This window comes from Camelina sativa, chromosome 11 (genome assembly GCF_000633955.1).
Source record: "Camelina sativa cultivar DH55 chromosome 11, Cs, whole genome shotgun sequence".
NCBI classification, from domain to species: domain Eukaryota; kingdom Viridiplantae; phylum Streptophyta; class Magnoliopsida; order Brassicales; family Brassicaceae; genus Camelina; species Camelina sativa.
In genome coordinates this window covers 6,282,861-6,297,097 of record NC_025695.1, presented here as the reverse complement: position 1 = coordinate 6,297,097, position 14,237 = coordinate 6,282,861, and the positions used below count along the sequence as shown (strand labels likewise).

The 14,237-nt window shown below is 34.1% G+C and overlaps 2 protein-coding genes across 4 annotated transcripts; one reads left to right on the top strand and one right to left on the bottom strand.

Moving 5' to 3' along the window:
* LOC104721945 (gamma-glutamyltranspeptidase 3-like) lies at positions 6,597-9,223 on the top strand. Its single transcript, XM_010440024.2, has 5 exons — positions 6,597-6,870; positions 7,058-7,392; positions 7,470-8,492; positions 8,579-8,716; positions 8,804-9,223. The coding sequence occupies exons 1-5, from the start codon at positions 6,738-6,740 to the stop codon at positions 9,086-9,088; spliced, it is 1,914 nt and encodes a 637-aa protein (XP_010438326.1). The 5' UTR covers positions 6,597-6,737; the 3' UTR covers positions 9,089-9,223.
* On the bottom strand, positions 9,249-12,632 carry LOC104721944 (ATP-dependent 6-phosphofructokinase 1). 3 transcript variants are annotated; one of them, XM_010440021.2, is made up of 14 exons: positions 12,462-12,632; positions 11,998-12,340; positions 11,739-11,785; positions 11,592-11,631; positions 11,445-11,507; positions 11,226-11,363; positions 10,982-11,140; positions 10,836-10,889; positions 10,702-10,770; positions 10,492-10,621; positions 10,133-10,401; positions 9,998-10,040; positions 9,765-9,919; positions 9,249-9,640 (listed from the first exon to the last, which is right to left on the bottom strand). In XM_010440021.2, the coding sequence occupies exons 2-14, from the start codon at positions 12,325-12,327 to the stop codon at positions 9,494-9,496; spliced, it is 1,644 nt and encodes a 547-aa protein (XP_010438323.1). In that variant the 5' UTR covers positions 12,328-12,340; positions 12,462-12,632; the 3' UTR covers positions 9,249-9,493. The 3 variants fall into 3 exon arrangements, with proteins under 3 accessions (XP_010438323.1, XP_010438325.1, XP_010438324.1); XM_010440023.2 differs by having other exon boundaries at positions 11,998-12,274; XM_010440022.2 differs by having other exon boundaries at positions 11,998-12,254.

Below are 14,237 nucleotides of genomic sequence, written 5' to 3'. Positions count from 1 at the left end.
TAGAGAATAGTAGATTATATGTATTCCAATATATTGATTGTAAGTTAAAAGTTAAAACATTTGAACCAAAAAGAAAATAGCCTTATATTATTTTAATATTAGTATAAACGATGATTCTGAGGTCCGGATTTATAAAAAAATCAAATATTTCCTAGATCTAACGAAGAAGATAGGTCGCAAATATCTAAAAACGTGTAGCTCATCCGATTCAAAGAGCAATTATTATCTATCCTTTATTTGGAAGAGATAGTGAGATTTACACAAAAGACACGATGCCTTCGTTTTCATAGTCACTGAATCTGATTAAACCATCGTCTACGTACGGGCCAAAAATATCTTTATTGTCGTAGCTCTTACGAGGCTGAATTGTATTAATAATTATGATATATAAGAAGAAAAAGATGTACACAAATTTTGATTGAAAGTGATTTTATATATACATAATAGGGAACATATATGTACATATTCACTCATTAATGCTTCTTTAAACATATTGGTTCCTCTCAACTTGCAAATCTGCAATCCAATCGAAATGCGGACTTCAAAAACTTATATAGTTTATTTTCACTTTTGGTTTCTACTCGCTTAGATATTATTTATTCGACATTTACGTTTGGCAGCCATTCCTTTTTTTTGTCTAATAGTAGTAGTTTAATGAGATATTTGTCCATAGGTAAAGAGATAGACAAATATCTCTATTTTAGTATTAGTAATCAAAATAGTTTTTTTTCCTTGTTAATAATTTATAGTAATTTGCGTAAACTATAACAGAAATCACAAAAAATATATTTACCATTCAACTCCTAAATGCATTTCCTACAATGTATTATACTGCAAATTCTAAACCCAAACTTTATTTTTTTATGCATAATTGTATAGGTTAGGAATGATTTAACTGTTTTATACTATATATTATTGGCTATAGATATACTGTAGGTTCTTTTTGTGCATTAAATGTAGTAAGAAATTTGTGTCCATTATTTTAACCACCGGAGTCTGATCAATTTAAAAACTATTTCAAAGTTGTAACTACAAACTGATTAGCCGAACCACAGGCATCTAAGAAAGTAGGTGCGCAGTAGTTATTTACTTCGACTAGAGGAGATGGGACAATATTTTTGAATTTTTTAAATTAGGCTAGCTAAGCTAAGTAAAATATTGAACTAATGTCACTTGAGATTAAAAAAAGTTCATGCATGGGGGAGGCAACTACATCGCAACTATGAGCAAACACCTGTGGAATGGTATAATTACAATTATTTATCCTCGATTTCTGTATTGTCGTCTTGAATCATTTATTACAATATATAATTGTTACCTACTACTAAAAAGAAAAAATATTGCTAACTACTAATTTAGTTATTTCTTATTGCCAAGAAATGTTTTTAACTAAGTTAAATTTACTTTATACTAGAAATTTTATTGTATTACAAGTATCTCAATAAACAAAATCAACCGTACCGTTTGTCAACGCGAAATGTTGTAAATGTTGTTAAACAGGTTTAAACATAACATGAAAAAGGAAAAAATTGGCCACTTGTTTTTTTTTTTTTTTTTTTTTCGTGCTATTTTCTTTTCTCTTCTCTGTGGATCTATTTACTGAAAGTCTTCAAAGGCTTTTGATGATTGCTTTTTATATTTAGATACGATTGCAAACAATTGACCGATCAAGTAACTTCTATTGTATGTGACTTAAATGATAACAGGAAAGACAAGCCGAAAAGGTTAGAACTTGTATCTGTATAATTTAGTTAGTATTCTAAAAGATTCATGTTTTATATGTTAAAAAAAAAAAAAACAAAGTTTATGCAATAAAAACAAGAGTTCGAGTTGCAACCTGTATATGTTTCTTTGGAGGTTAGATGGAAAAGAAAACCATGTGAGCCCCAAATTCCACAATCTGTAATCTCAGCCACAAGTTTTAAGATGTCAATTTATTACTTTCACTTTCTTGTTGGTTCTCAAACTTTTTGTCTTCCATTAGTATAATAAATTTCTGTATAGAAAACTTCCTTTAACCATCGAGCATCTCAACCAAACAACACGATAATATTCCCAATATCTATCCATATTGCTAGTAAAATGGTTGTACTTTCATTGCCCCTTTTATTGGTCTGTTATCTTTCATTATTGTCCCCTTATATGTCTATATATTGTGATCAGGACGGGTCGAACCTCTAACTAGTTTTAACTTTTAACCCTTAAATTAACTAAATAACCAATTTTAACAAAAGGAACTTCATCAAAATTTCTAAAACAAAACTATGATCCTTAAATATACAGTATAATTGTGTTAGGCTTATTCTTTCCGCCCAAATTTTTTGATGTTTTTTTTTCGTCTCGCATGGTTTCTCTGATATATACAGTAATACAGTATAACTATCATTCGAAAGTCAAAAATGACTAGTAAAACTATTTAGATTGGGAGCATTTTTTGCATTTCTAAAAGATTATTAACACGAACGTTTTACTTGAACATAGTAATGTTAGCTTCCGGTCCAAGTCAGATAATTTGCTTCGTTCGATTAAAGCGATTGTAAAACAAAATTGTAACAATTTAAAACGTCTAAATAGGACGCCAATTATATGTCATCTCGGAATGTTATTATAATGTAAAGGAGCTTGTGCATGTGATGTACGTAAAGAGTGTATGCGTACACGCGTCGATATCACACATGATAACAATGCCACCTCTTAAGGAAGCATGAGGGATCATGCATGCATGCCCCATCCATCTCGACCGTTCATTACGCTTCAAATTGAATACTTTCTTATATAATTCCACCAAACATTTTATAATAACACTTTATATATATCGATCCCACGATCATGACAACTACGTGATCCCCTTTATTCCCCCCTTAATTACTCATCTTTGATTTATATAGTCACCACTTCTTGGTCTTATGAAATTTCAACCCATATATCTGAAAATTGCTGTGTCTTTTATAAAGCAATAGCCACCTCCCGCTTTTTAACGTGGATCATGGATGTATGTCTATGTGAAAATTTCTTAAATCATTTTATTTACTTATCATATGTTTTCTTAAAGCTAATTTTATATCATGTAAGAAAATATATAGATTAGTACTTTGTTCTATGTGCAATATACAACATTGTTTAGTATCCATGACAACTAATAATTAGTATAAAATTATACACTAAATTACAAATAAACGTTCTAAAATATAAATAAAAATAGATTTTTACACGCGTAGATCATATAGTGCCAAGCGAATCCGAATATATTTCTACTAAAGTCTACAATTAGCAAAATTACTTTATCTCGTTATAAAAGAAGAATAAAAACTTATATCTGTCAGATTCTCTAATACCTAATGGGGGATGAAAATATCACATGATCTGCCTCAAGGTCACGTGACACCCGTTGGCCTAAGCGAACACGTGTCGTATCCTCACAGCACGTGTCCTTTGACGGTAAAAAACAGTCTAGTACCAAATTTTACTTTCCACGTCGCGACAAAAAGAAAAAAAAAATTGTAAAAAGAATTACTAATAAATATGAATATGTTCACGAAATTCGTACGGAAACGTATACGTGGCCGAGTCTTTATGGAGCTTTGACCACCAAGACGTGTCCTTTCTCAGTGACATCACCACTCGTTACCATGTGGCAAGTGGCAACATCGACGTGACTCTCCAACAATGGTGCATTACACCATTACCAGAAACAAAAACCATAGTTAATTAATTCCGTTCAATCGGTTTACTACTAATATCAAAATGTTTTTAGACCGGTAACAAAATTTATTTGATTTGTTTCAAATTCTTTTCGTATCGTTAGATTTTTTTGTTTAAATGATGTATTGAAACAAAAATTATTTACTTTTGATAAGAGTGTGAAGTGTTTAATTTTATAATCTTTGTGATTGTTTTTAATAAAAAAAAATCTTAATTTGTATAATTTATTAATAGTACATTTCAAATTTGCTATTCAAATAATTAACTCTAAGGATCTCAATGGTAACTGCGGTCAGGGTGGACAAATCTGTCTACGGACTAGACCGTTTTGTTTTAAATGTGGACAATAAACCGTTGCGATTCAACTATATTTGGAAGGAAAAACGGTTCGCAGTTAGACCGTTGCGATTTTGTTTCTGTTTTATGTAGATCGCATCACTATAGACTATGCATAATGAAAGGTAAATAAAAAGTGATCTAATCGGAAGATGTCAACAACCATTCACACACACCCATAAGAAGAATAGAGCACTCGATTATAGATGGGAGCCAAATCACGTCCCTTCCTTCCATTTCACTTCAACTGATACCCCGAGTCTGAATTGGAAATGACCCTATCATAAATCCATTATCACGTCACTCTTTACTAATGAGTGAAGATGTAAATTAAATATTCATGGATATAATTGTTTTTGCTGGTACTATTAGTGAATGACATTTACAAGAAAACTTTTCAAATCATTTTTTTTTCTTTTTCTTTTCCTCTATTCTTCTCGTCTTTTGATAACAACTAGTCGAAGACGAATATTTTGGAAACCTTGTAATGTTTCGACATAAACTGGACGGTGAATAAGCACTTTTAAAAGTTTTGTCGTTCAAAATATGATTTGACAAAGTGAATTAGTGGGTTTTGGATATGTGTACCATCATGGAAAAGAACAGGAAAAAAGAAAATGTATCACATATACTAATAATAATATATAATACTAAACAAATCAATATCTGATCAGGAAAACGTAATGAATGGACGTAGACAACATAATTGGCACGGCAGAGTCGCAGAGTGGGTAAAAAACACAAGAACCTAAAAGAGTAAAGAACTGTTAGAGATTTTGAACTTTAATACTATTATTCAACCATTGACAAGTTCATTAAGTTCTTAATTGATTTGATTCTCAATTTCCCACTGTTTATGGGTTTCTTGCTCTAATGACATTACCTTCTTTTTCTTTTTGCCACAAACTAACTGATGTTACTTTTTTTTTGTTTGTTCTTGATCATTTACAATTTACATCCAGCTAAAATACCAACTTTTATTAATTATTCTCATATGAGGGGTCTCTCTGATTGAGTTAGATACAGACTCTGAATTCACAACACCTCACATGAATAACATTGGTCAAATGACGTGATAATGATTAGGAATCTAAAGGACATGACGCGGTGGATAATTTACGCCTTAGGCCCAATTATAACTCACTTTAAAACAAACGAGTAGAATCTTATGTTTTCGGTCCATTTAGAGCCTAGTAAGGTTGTGTGTGTTATACCGATTATTTGATATGGTTTTGTGATTTTCTGAATTATTAAAAAAAAACTTGTTAATCACTTCACATCTTTTATTAGTAAAAAATACTAGCAATTATAAAATGCACGAAAAGTTGTTAAAGTTGTAATATTCTTTTTATTTAAATACAAATATGAATTGTAGTATTAATTGTTGAAGCGGTGTTTAACTGGTTGAATCATAATTTTTCTTTTAACAAAAATTTTAACTGGATAGAGCCAAAGGAACTCATTTATATTTTTATAAACACGCAAAAGTGTTGGAAGAGCCAACAAACATTGATATAATTAGGGGTGACGCTTTTCACGAGACCTCAGCAAAGATGTGAATGGTCAAAAGTTATACATTTTTCTTCCTTATCTTTTTGTGTACGTAAGCAAACTCACTATCTCGTCAGAACCCTCAAGCTTTTTGTTTGGACTTATATGTATGTATGTGTATGTATGCATGAATCTAAAAAAATGCCAAGAAAGAGATTTCACAACATTAGGTATTGAAGAGAGCGCTGAGATTTAAATCATTCATTCCGGCTGTGTGTGATTCGAGAGTTCTTCCTTCACTTATGTCTTGAATTTATAGAGTCCTCTAATTAAAAAGGCTGCGCAGAACAAATAATTTTCAACAGTTTTTTTGGTACTTCAAATAACAACACATAGTTTGGTTTCAAGGTGTTCTATATGTGAGGACTGGAAAGTGTACAATGCAGTTCGCATTACTGGACTAATCTTAGAAACAAATCTTAGGGATTCTTTGAATTTTTTTATTTGAGCAGACACTGAAGAAAAAGTCTTTTTTTTTTTTTCCGCAGTTCTTCTTTTAAAAGTAGTCTTTAACAAATTAACTTGTAATACAATTGGAATAACAAATAAGTGAATTGATATATCGAAATAACTATTTTAGAAGAAGATAACTTACAAACTTTGAAAACTTATCATTATATATATATTTTTTAAAAATCTGTCAACTAAAATCTAATTTATTCCGAAAATCTAGTGAGCTGTTTGTTAATATATACTACAAAATTGGAGAAAAGTCATTCATAAACAAAAACCATTATACCAACAGACTTATTTTTCTTTATCTGTTGTATCTATTTAAATTTAATTTGTTTTTTGTTTTTGCTAATTTGGAAACAGAATAATAATATAAATAAATCTTTTTTGCGTTTCTTTCCTTTTTTATATGTATGATTGAGAATGAATCTGGACAAAATAATGATGTAACGAGTATACCACCAAGGCAACAGACTTTGAGTAGTTGTTGTCGCGTGTAATTCCAAAAATGTTAATTTTCATATTAAATTAATCAGACTTCCAATCACAAACTTAGAAAATAAAGACCACCACCAACTTGTGTAATCCTACTCTCTCTTTATTTTTTTTTGTTCTATATAATCCAGAACCAACGTAAAAAATTCAACCTCTTTAACATTCTGTTTCTATCGAAAGAGAAGAGATAGAGATCGAAGATGAGTCAAGAAACCATTGCCGATCCTCTTCTGAGTATCCACGACCATGAAACAGCTGTCGGAGAGAAGAAGAAACAGAGTAGAGTTCTAAAGGTTGCTCTTTTACTGGTTCTGATTCTTGTCGGAGTTTCAGGTTTGTGTTTCTGTCCTTCAAAAAATTACTTCCAATACTCGAGGAACAAGTATATACTATGATCTGATACGACCCTACGAATTTATTGATGTCAAAAGTTGCTTTTTTTTTTTTTTTACTAGACTAAGTGATTTGACTTTTTCCGGTAATGACTCTGATTGTTGTTATGTGTTTTGAACATTCATAGGTTTTAGCTTTAGTGACAACGTTAAGATTTTGTTGCCAAGACAAGTAATTGATGATGGTCATAGTGTTAGTCATGGAACCGTTAGTGACGTGGTTGAATCGGAGAATGGCATTGTGGCTGCTGACGACGGTCGGTGCTCTGAGATAGGTGCCTCTGTTCTTAGAAGAGGTGGCCACGCGGTTGACGCAGCCGTGGCTACTAGTTTATGTGTGGGTGTTGTAAATCCAATGTCTAGTGGAATTGGTGGTGGAGCTTTCTTGATCGTTAGCTCGCAGGAAGATTCCAAAGGTGAGGCTTTTGACATGAGAGAAACTGCTCCTTTAGCTGCTTCTAAGGTAAAACCTTTTTACACAAACACTTCTTGATTTAGTTTTATTAGTAGATAATGCGTGTAGCTTGTGAATTGGTTCAGGATATGTATAAGAATGATGCCACTGCGAAGTCCGTTGGCGCTTTGTCGATGGGAGTTCCAGGAGAGATAGCGGGACTTTACGAGGCTTGGAAACGGTATGGTCGTCTCCCGTGGAAACCGCTTTTCGAGCCGGCGATTGAGTTGGCCAGAGGCGGTTTCGTGGTGCATCCATATCTCGGACGGGCTATAGCAAGCCACGCTTCCAAGATACTTAAAGATCCGGGTTTGCGGAGTGTCTTCTCAAGAAACGGACAGGTTTTGAAACCTGGTGAGACTTGCTATAACCCGGAACTAGCTAGGAGTCTTGAGACTATTTCCGAGCAAGGACCGGGAGCGTTCTATAACGGGACAGTAGGTGAGAAGCTTGTTAACGATGTGAAAAACGCTGGAGGGATCATAACGATGGATGATCTAAGAAGTTACAAAGTCAGAGTTACGGATGCAATGTCTGTGGATGTTATGGGTTACACGGTTCATGGAATGCCGCCTCCTTCGAGCGGTACAGTCGGTTTTGCGATGGTTATGAATATCTTGGATAGTTACTCGAACCTTTACACTGCTTCGGGAAAAGATCTTGAGCTGCACCGTTTGATAGAAGCAATGAAACATATGTTTGCAGCTCGTATGGATCTTGGAGACCCTGAGTTCGTTAACATTACAAACGGTATGAACCAAATGCTCTCGAAGACTCACGCTGAAGAAATACGAAAGAAGATTTTTGACAACACGACATTCCCACCCGAGTACTATTTGAACCGGTGGAGCCAACTGAGGGACCAGGGGACGAGTCATTTCTGCATTGTGGATGCAGAAAGAAACACAGTGTCGATGACCACAACTGTGAATTACGCTTTTGGTGCCAAGGTTTTATCACCTGCCACTGGTATTGTGCTAAACAACGAGATGGATGATTTCTCGGCACCTTCGGAGATCACTCCCGACGAGCTTCCTCCAGCTCCTACAAATTTCATTGAACCAAACAAGAGACCGTTATCTTCCATGACACCTCTTGTAGTCACTAAGGTTTATCATCTATATTTGTCTATTTTGTCATATAACGCATAGTGATTATTACTAGGAGATGTAACTGCAATTGTTTTTCATGGCAGGATGGTGAGTTGGTGGCAGCGCTTGGAGGAGCTGGCGGAATGAATATAATTGCAGGGGTGCTTCAAGTGTTCCTTAATTGCTTTGTGTTGAATATGAAACCCTTACAAGCAGTAGAGAGTGCAAGAGTTTACCATAGGGTAATGCAAATTTCAAAACCATATGATTGTTACTTATTAACATTCAAAATGAAAATACTCATTGCTTTTTGGTTGTTGTTGTTGCAGTTGATACCAAATGTTGTTCAATATGAGAACTTCACGGCGATCAATGGCGATTACATAGGGCTTACAGAAGATACCAAGATGTTTTTAGCAGAGAGAGGACATGAATTCGAGGCTGTCTCAGGTAGAGCTATTGTTCAACTCATTGTTCAGACTTTCAAGGAAGACAAAGAAGAAGATATGTTTATTGACATTGGAAGGAAAATTGGAAAACATAAGAAACCATTAAAGGGCTTACTCACTGCAGTTAGTGATCCTCGAAAAGATGGGAAACCAGCTGCAGCTTGATTCAATTGTAAATCAGTCATTATGTTTGCTAATTGTGATGATTTCCTCATTTTCCATCATGTAAAGTTGATTAAATATGTATGAACTTCGAAACAAGATTTGTTGGGATATAAAAAGAACCAAAGATGTACTTGAGATGACATGACAAGACAAGACATAGTGATCATAAGAGTATAGATAGATTGATTACAGATCGTAAATTACAGTTTAGGTGAAGCCTAAAATCAAACCAAGAGTTATTACATTATTATTCTCACAAGGAGTTTTATATCTCTCTTCTCTTTGCTTGAAGACTATTATAAAACATCTTGAAAAGCTTCTATTCAATAAAGAAACCTTACTTCCCCAAACAAAGATCTCCTCTCAAGTCAAAACACAAATAAATGTTTCTGCAGAAAGTACTGTTTACCATTTCATGGTGCCTTGTTCACCAACCAACTGGTTCGACTCAATATCGTCGTGCTTCATGAAACTTGGCTGATTCGTTGAAGACAAAAGCCTCGCCCACATTCTGTCAGTGATTACCACCTTGTTCTGTTTCTCAGTGATCCTCTGCACGATATGCAAACCATGTCATAACCTCGATAAATGTAAGAGATGCTGAGGTTGATTCACAATGGGTATTTCAGCATACAACAGGATTAAAAATCAAAACTTTTGATTCTTTGAGACTCACATAGAAGGGAATGTAAGTATGTCTGCCATTGACAAGTCCAACGGTGAAGCCATTGTAACCAGCCATCACTCCGTGAACCGCACTTTGAGCTAATAGCGTGCAGCAAACATTGTCTGAAGCATTGCTCGGAACAGCCCTAATCATGTAGGTTGGATCTGAAAGGAAAACATAACTTTATCTATCATTTTTCCGAATACACTCACAAAAGAAGAACTCATAAGGTATCTATATACCTATGTATTTGAGGTTAAGAGTCATCTTCTTGGCAAAATGATCCTGCATAAGAAGAGATATAAGTAAGAAAATCAATTTCTTGATATTTTCTCAAGAAAAATCCTCTGTTTGTACGAGAAAATCCATATGTTAACCTTGATCCGTTGAGAGATCCATAAGCCAACGTCTTGTAGAAGTTTGTTTCCAGAGGCATCTTTGAGAGTTTTTGACTCTTCTATGCTTTCAGCCAACAAATCTTGTCCCGCACCTTCTGCAATTACAATCACCATGTGACCACTCTCCTTTAGCCGTTTAGCAATAAATTCAAAAAGCCCGCCTGGGCCTTCAAGAAAAAATGGAGACTCCGGGATCAAGCAACAGTCCACATCTCGGCTTGCTAGAGTTGCATACATTGCAATGAATCCTGCACAAAGCCTTACAAAATATGTAAACATCTCTTCGCTGCTCAACTTAACTTGAGTGAAAACTACCCTAGTAAAGGGAAACTGCTTACCGCTGTACCGTCCCATTAACTTCACAAGACCAATACCGTTCTCAAAACTTGTAGCTTCGACATGGGCAGCATTGATAGCACGTTGAGCCTCTTCTACAGCTGTGTCAAACCCGAATGATCTATCGATAATCTGTATTAAGAAAGAGTAAACAGTCACTGTATTATACTACCATAAGAATATTTCAAACCATAGGGGGAAAAATATGTTACAGGAATATCATTGTCAATTGTTTTGGGGATTCCTGCAACCGCAACTTTAAGCTTGCGTCTCCTAATTTCCTGCAGAGAGAGTCATTAGAAAATACATCAACCAAATGTATTTGATCAGAAGAAGTTTTGCTTACCTCGAATATAGCAGCTGCTCCTTTCTGTGATCCATCTCCACCGATTATATAAACCTGGTAAAATTCCAAAATAGACAAAGCATTTTGCATCATTCTCAATGTAATTATTCTGCAGAGTCATTGTTTGAATTAAGTAAAGAACAAACCTGGTTAATCCCACGATCTTGAATACTATCTACAATCTTAGTAGTGTCGTGACCGCCTCTTGAAGTCCCAAGGATGGTTCCTCCGCTTCTATGGATATCATTCACTGTATTTGTATCCAAATGGATTGTGTTTCTCGCGTAAAATCCCCTGTAACCTCCCTGTAAAGCCACAACTGATCTCAGTCAAGACTTATACATCGAGTAAGAGCAATGCTGTAATAATAAGTAGACCGATGGGACTTACATCAATTCCAAGGATTCTCTTGACACCATACATGTAAGATAATCCACAAACTATCTCTCTGATCACAGTATTAAGCCCTGGACACAGACCGCCACAAGTAACAATACAAGCAAGCACATCATCCGACTCAAAGTAAACCTGCGTTAAACAAAAACATCCCATCAACGCTCACCTACTTAAGCATACGCTCTTGAGGTATAAAATAGACAGAAATAATACCCTTTGACGTGGTCCAGCACGGCGGAAATGTGTTCCCCTAGGACTATTAGGATGAACAACTATCTGCAAAAGGGCGAACCCCAAATCTTCAATTACAAGATATATAATATAGTCCTAATGGCTAAAGGAGAGAGTGCTTATACTTACTTTTTGAGGAACCGTGTCATCCTCATCCACAAAATACTGCCTGAAAACACATTGGATTTGAATCAGTCAACAAGCTGATGATTCAATCACAACAAGTAAACCAAGTCAAGTTCCCTGAGGTAAAAGCACAAACAAACGGTAACTTACTTAACAACTGAGTAAGCAGCGTTGTCTTGTAACGGATTTGGATATGTCTGAAGCATCCATCAATAACATAAACACAAAGAACCAAACAGAGAAGAAGAAATCATTACAACTTGGGGGCTAACAAAAGAAACTGTCAAAGCTATTTAAAAAAGGTAACTTTAAAAAGCATAATCATGTAAAAAAAAAGTTTCAGACTTTTTCTGTTTTCCCGCTTTCGCATTATCAAAAACTAAAAAAAAGGCAGAGAGGAGAAACGTACAGGGCAATCAGGGAAGTCATCGGTGAAATGAGGAACGTCTTCAAGAATATAACCGGCGGAACCAGTAACGATCTTCCGGTCAGAGTTTGAGACAGAAGATGACATAACCAACCTTGTCGGAGACTCAATTCTCTGATGATTATTCGAAAGCGAAGCAATCAGACGAAGACCCGAATCAAAGCTCAATGAACGATATTTCCTACTGATTCTAGGGATTAATTGATGATGATCGGTTTCAGAAGCCGTACTCCTCCCACCTGAAGATGATGATCGGAATCTAAAATAATCCATACAATGATGAAAGATCCGAGATAATGTTATTATTATCATCACCCATTTCTTTCTTTTTTTTTTGTATAGAAGAAAACCCAAAAATGGAACTCAGTGTTTGACTTCAATTTTTTTTTTTTTTCAGAAAAATAAAAATGCGAACTTTAGAAAGGAAATAAGAAAAAAGTATTCACCTTTGAAGAAATTGAAACAAGAACTGTGGAGGAGGAGGAGGAGGAGGAGGAAGCAGATCAGGGCATCACGGGGTTTGTGGTGAATGTTTTGGATGAAGAAGAAGATAGTGTGTGAACGAACAAGTGGCTATGTGTTTGTGGTTTTTTTTTTTTTTTTTTTTTTTTGCTTTAAAGAAGAGAAGAAGATTCAAGACAAAAGGATCATTTAAAGAAGAGAGTAGGTTTCTTGATTTCTTCTCTACTACTATTACTTTGGGGGAGTGAAATTGACCAATTCAATAATTGAAGGGTTTTATTTAATTTCTGTTGAAAGATTTGGAGTAATTATTAATAAAGAGACTGATTTTGATTTTGATATTTTTTATTGGAGTCGGTGTTTTTGTGGCTGTTGGGTTAGGTTTCTTCTTTTATAGAAAATTTTAAGGTAAGGGCATGTACAATGCTAGCCTTTTCCGGCATGTTTCTCATTTGACATAAAACTCTGTAGTGTAACAATCATATTTTGTCAAAGTTTCATTTCGTTTTAGAGAGTGTAGTGCTTTTTATAAGTTTAGTTTAATTTATGTATAAAAAAATGTTTGATTTTATACAAAATAAGATGTTGAATTTTGTGGCTGTAGCCTGTTTGAGTTAGTTTAATTTTTTGAGCAAGACTTGTGTAAAGAATTTGGTGGATGAGACAAATTCATTTTCGAATACATTTGTTGGGCTTGATTTCCCTAGTTCTTTTTTTTTTTTTTTTTTTTTNTTTTTTTTTTTTTTTTTTTTTTTTTTTTTTGTTCAAAAGATTTCCCTAGTTCTTAATACATTATTTTCATAATTATGTAAGATACTGTTGAGTATATGGGTTAAGGAAAAGAACTAGTAAGTCCGGCCCACGCAAGACAGAACTTCACATCTTATTTAAATTGGCCACATACATTAGACATTAGTAAGCTCAATAGCCCATTTTTCTGAACTAATTGAACAACCATAATTTGCCAACATATCCTATGATCTTCCATGTGTATACTGTAAGACACTTATTAACACTTGAATACAAATTTATTTGAAGTTATTTCTGGAAGAATATCTTCAATCATCATGCAAATGTTTTATGTTTTTTTTTGGTTTCAAATTTATTAGTATCTGTTATGCATTTGTAACCTTTTTACAACCAGCTAAGATAAATAAATTACCTAATATTGTTTTGTGTCTCATTTCTTCATTTAACTACCAAAACTGTCAATATTGAAGATCATTCAGAATGTTGTCATAAGAAATGGGATAAAACTAAGCTCACATTCTATATGTTCTAAAGATTTCTAATAACAATAGAGTTATATATATAAAACATAGGAGAAAATTATATATGGCAAAAGATATAATAATAGCCAGACAAAGAGGCAATCATAAGCATCTATATGTTTTATTCAAAACATGTCTTTGGCCCCTCCATGATTTCATTCTTTGACTCTCTTAATTTTTTGAATTTTCTTTTAAATAATAAATAATGTAGTTATGATGTGTGTATATATATATATATATAGAGCATATACAAAAGAGATTATATATATATGTATGTAGGAATTTGTTTGCCTCCTTTTGGTTTGGTGGTGTTCTACCGTTGGGATTGAGGTAGGAACTTCTTGTGACATAAAAAACGCTAACATACCGTTCAACCAATAATATCAATATTTTCTCATCCCGGGTACGATCAAGAATATAAGGATTTACTTTTGAATAGTTACGTGACTTACGTTTTAAGTTCTAACGGCTCTTGAATTTGAATAGGAA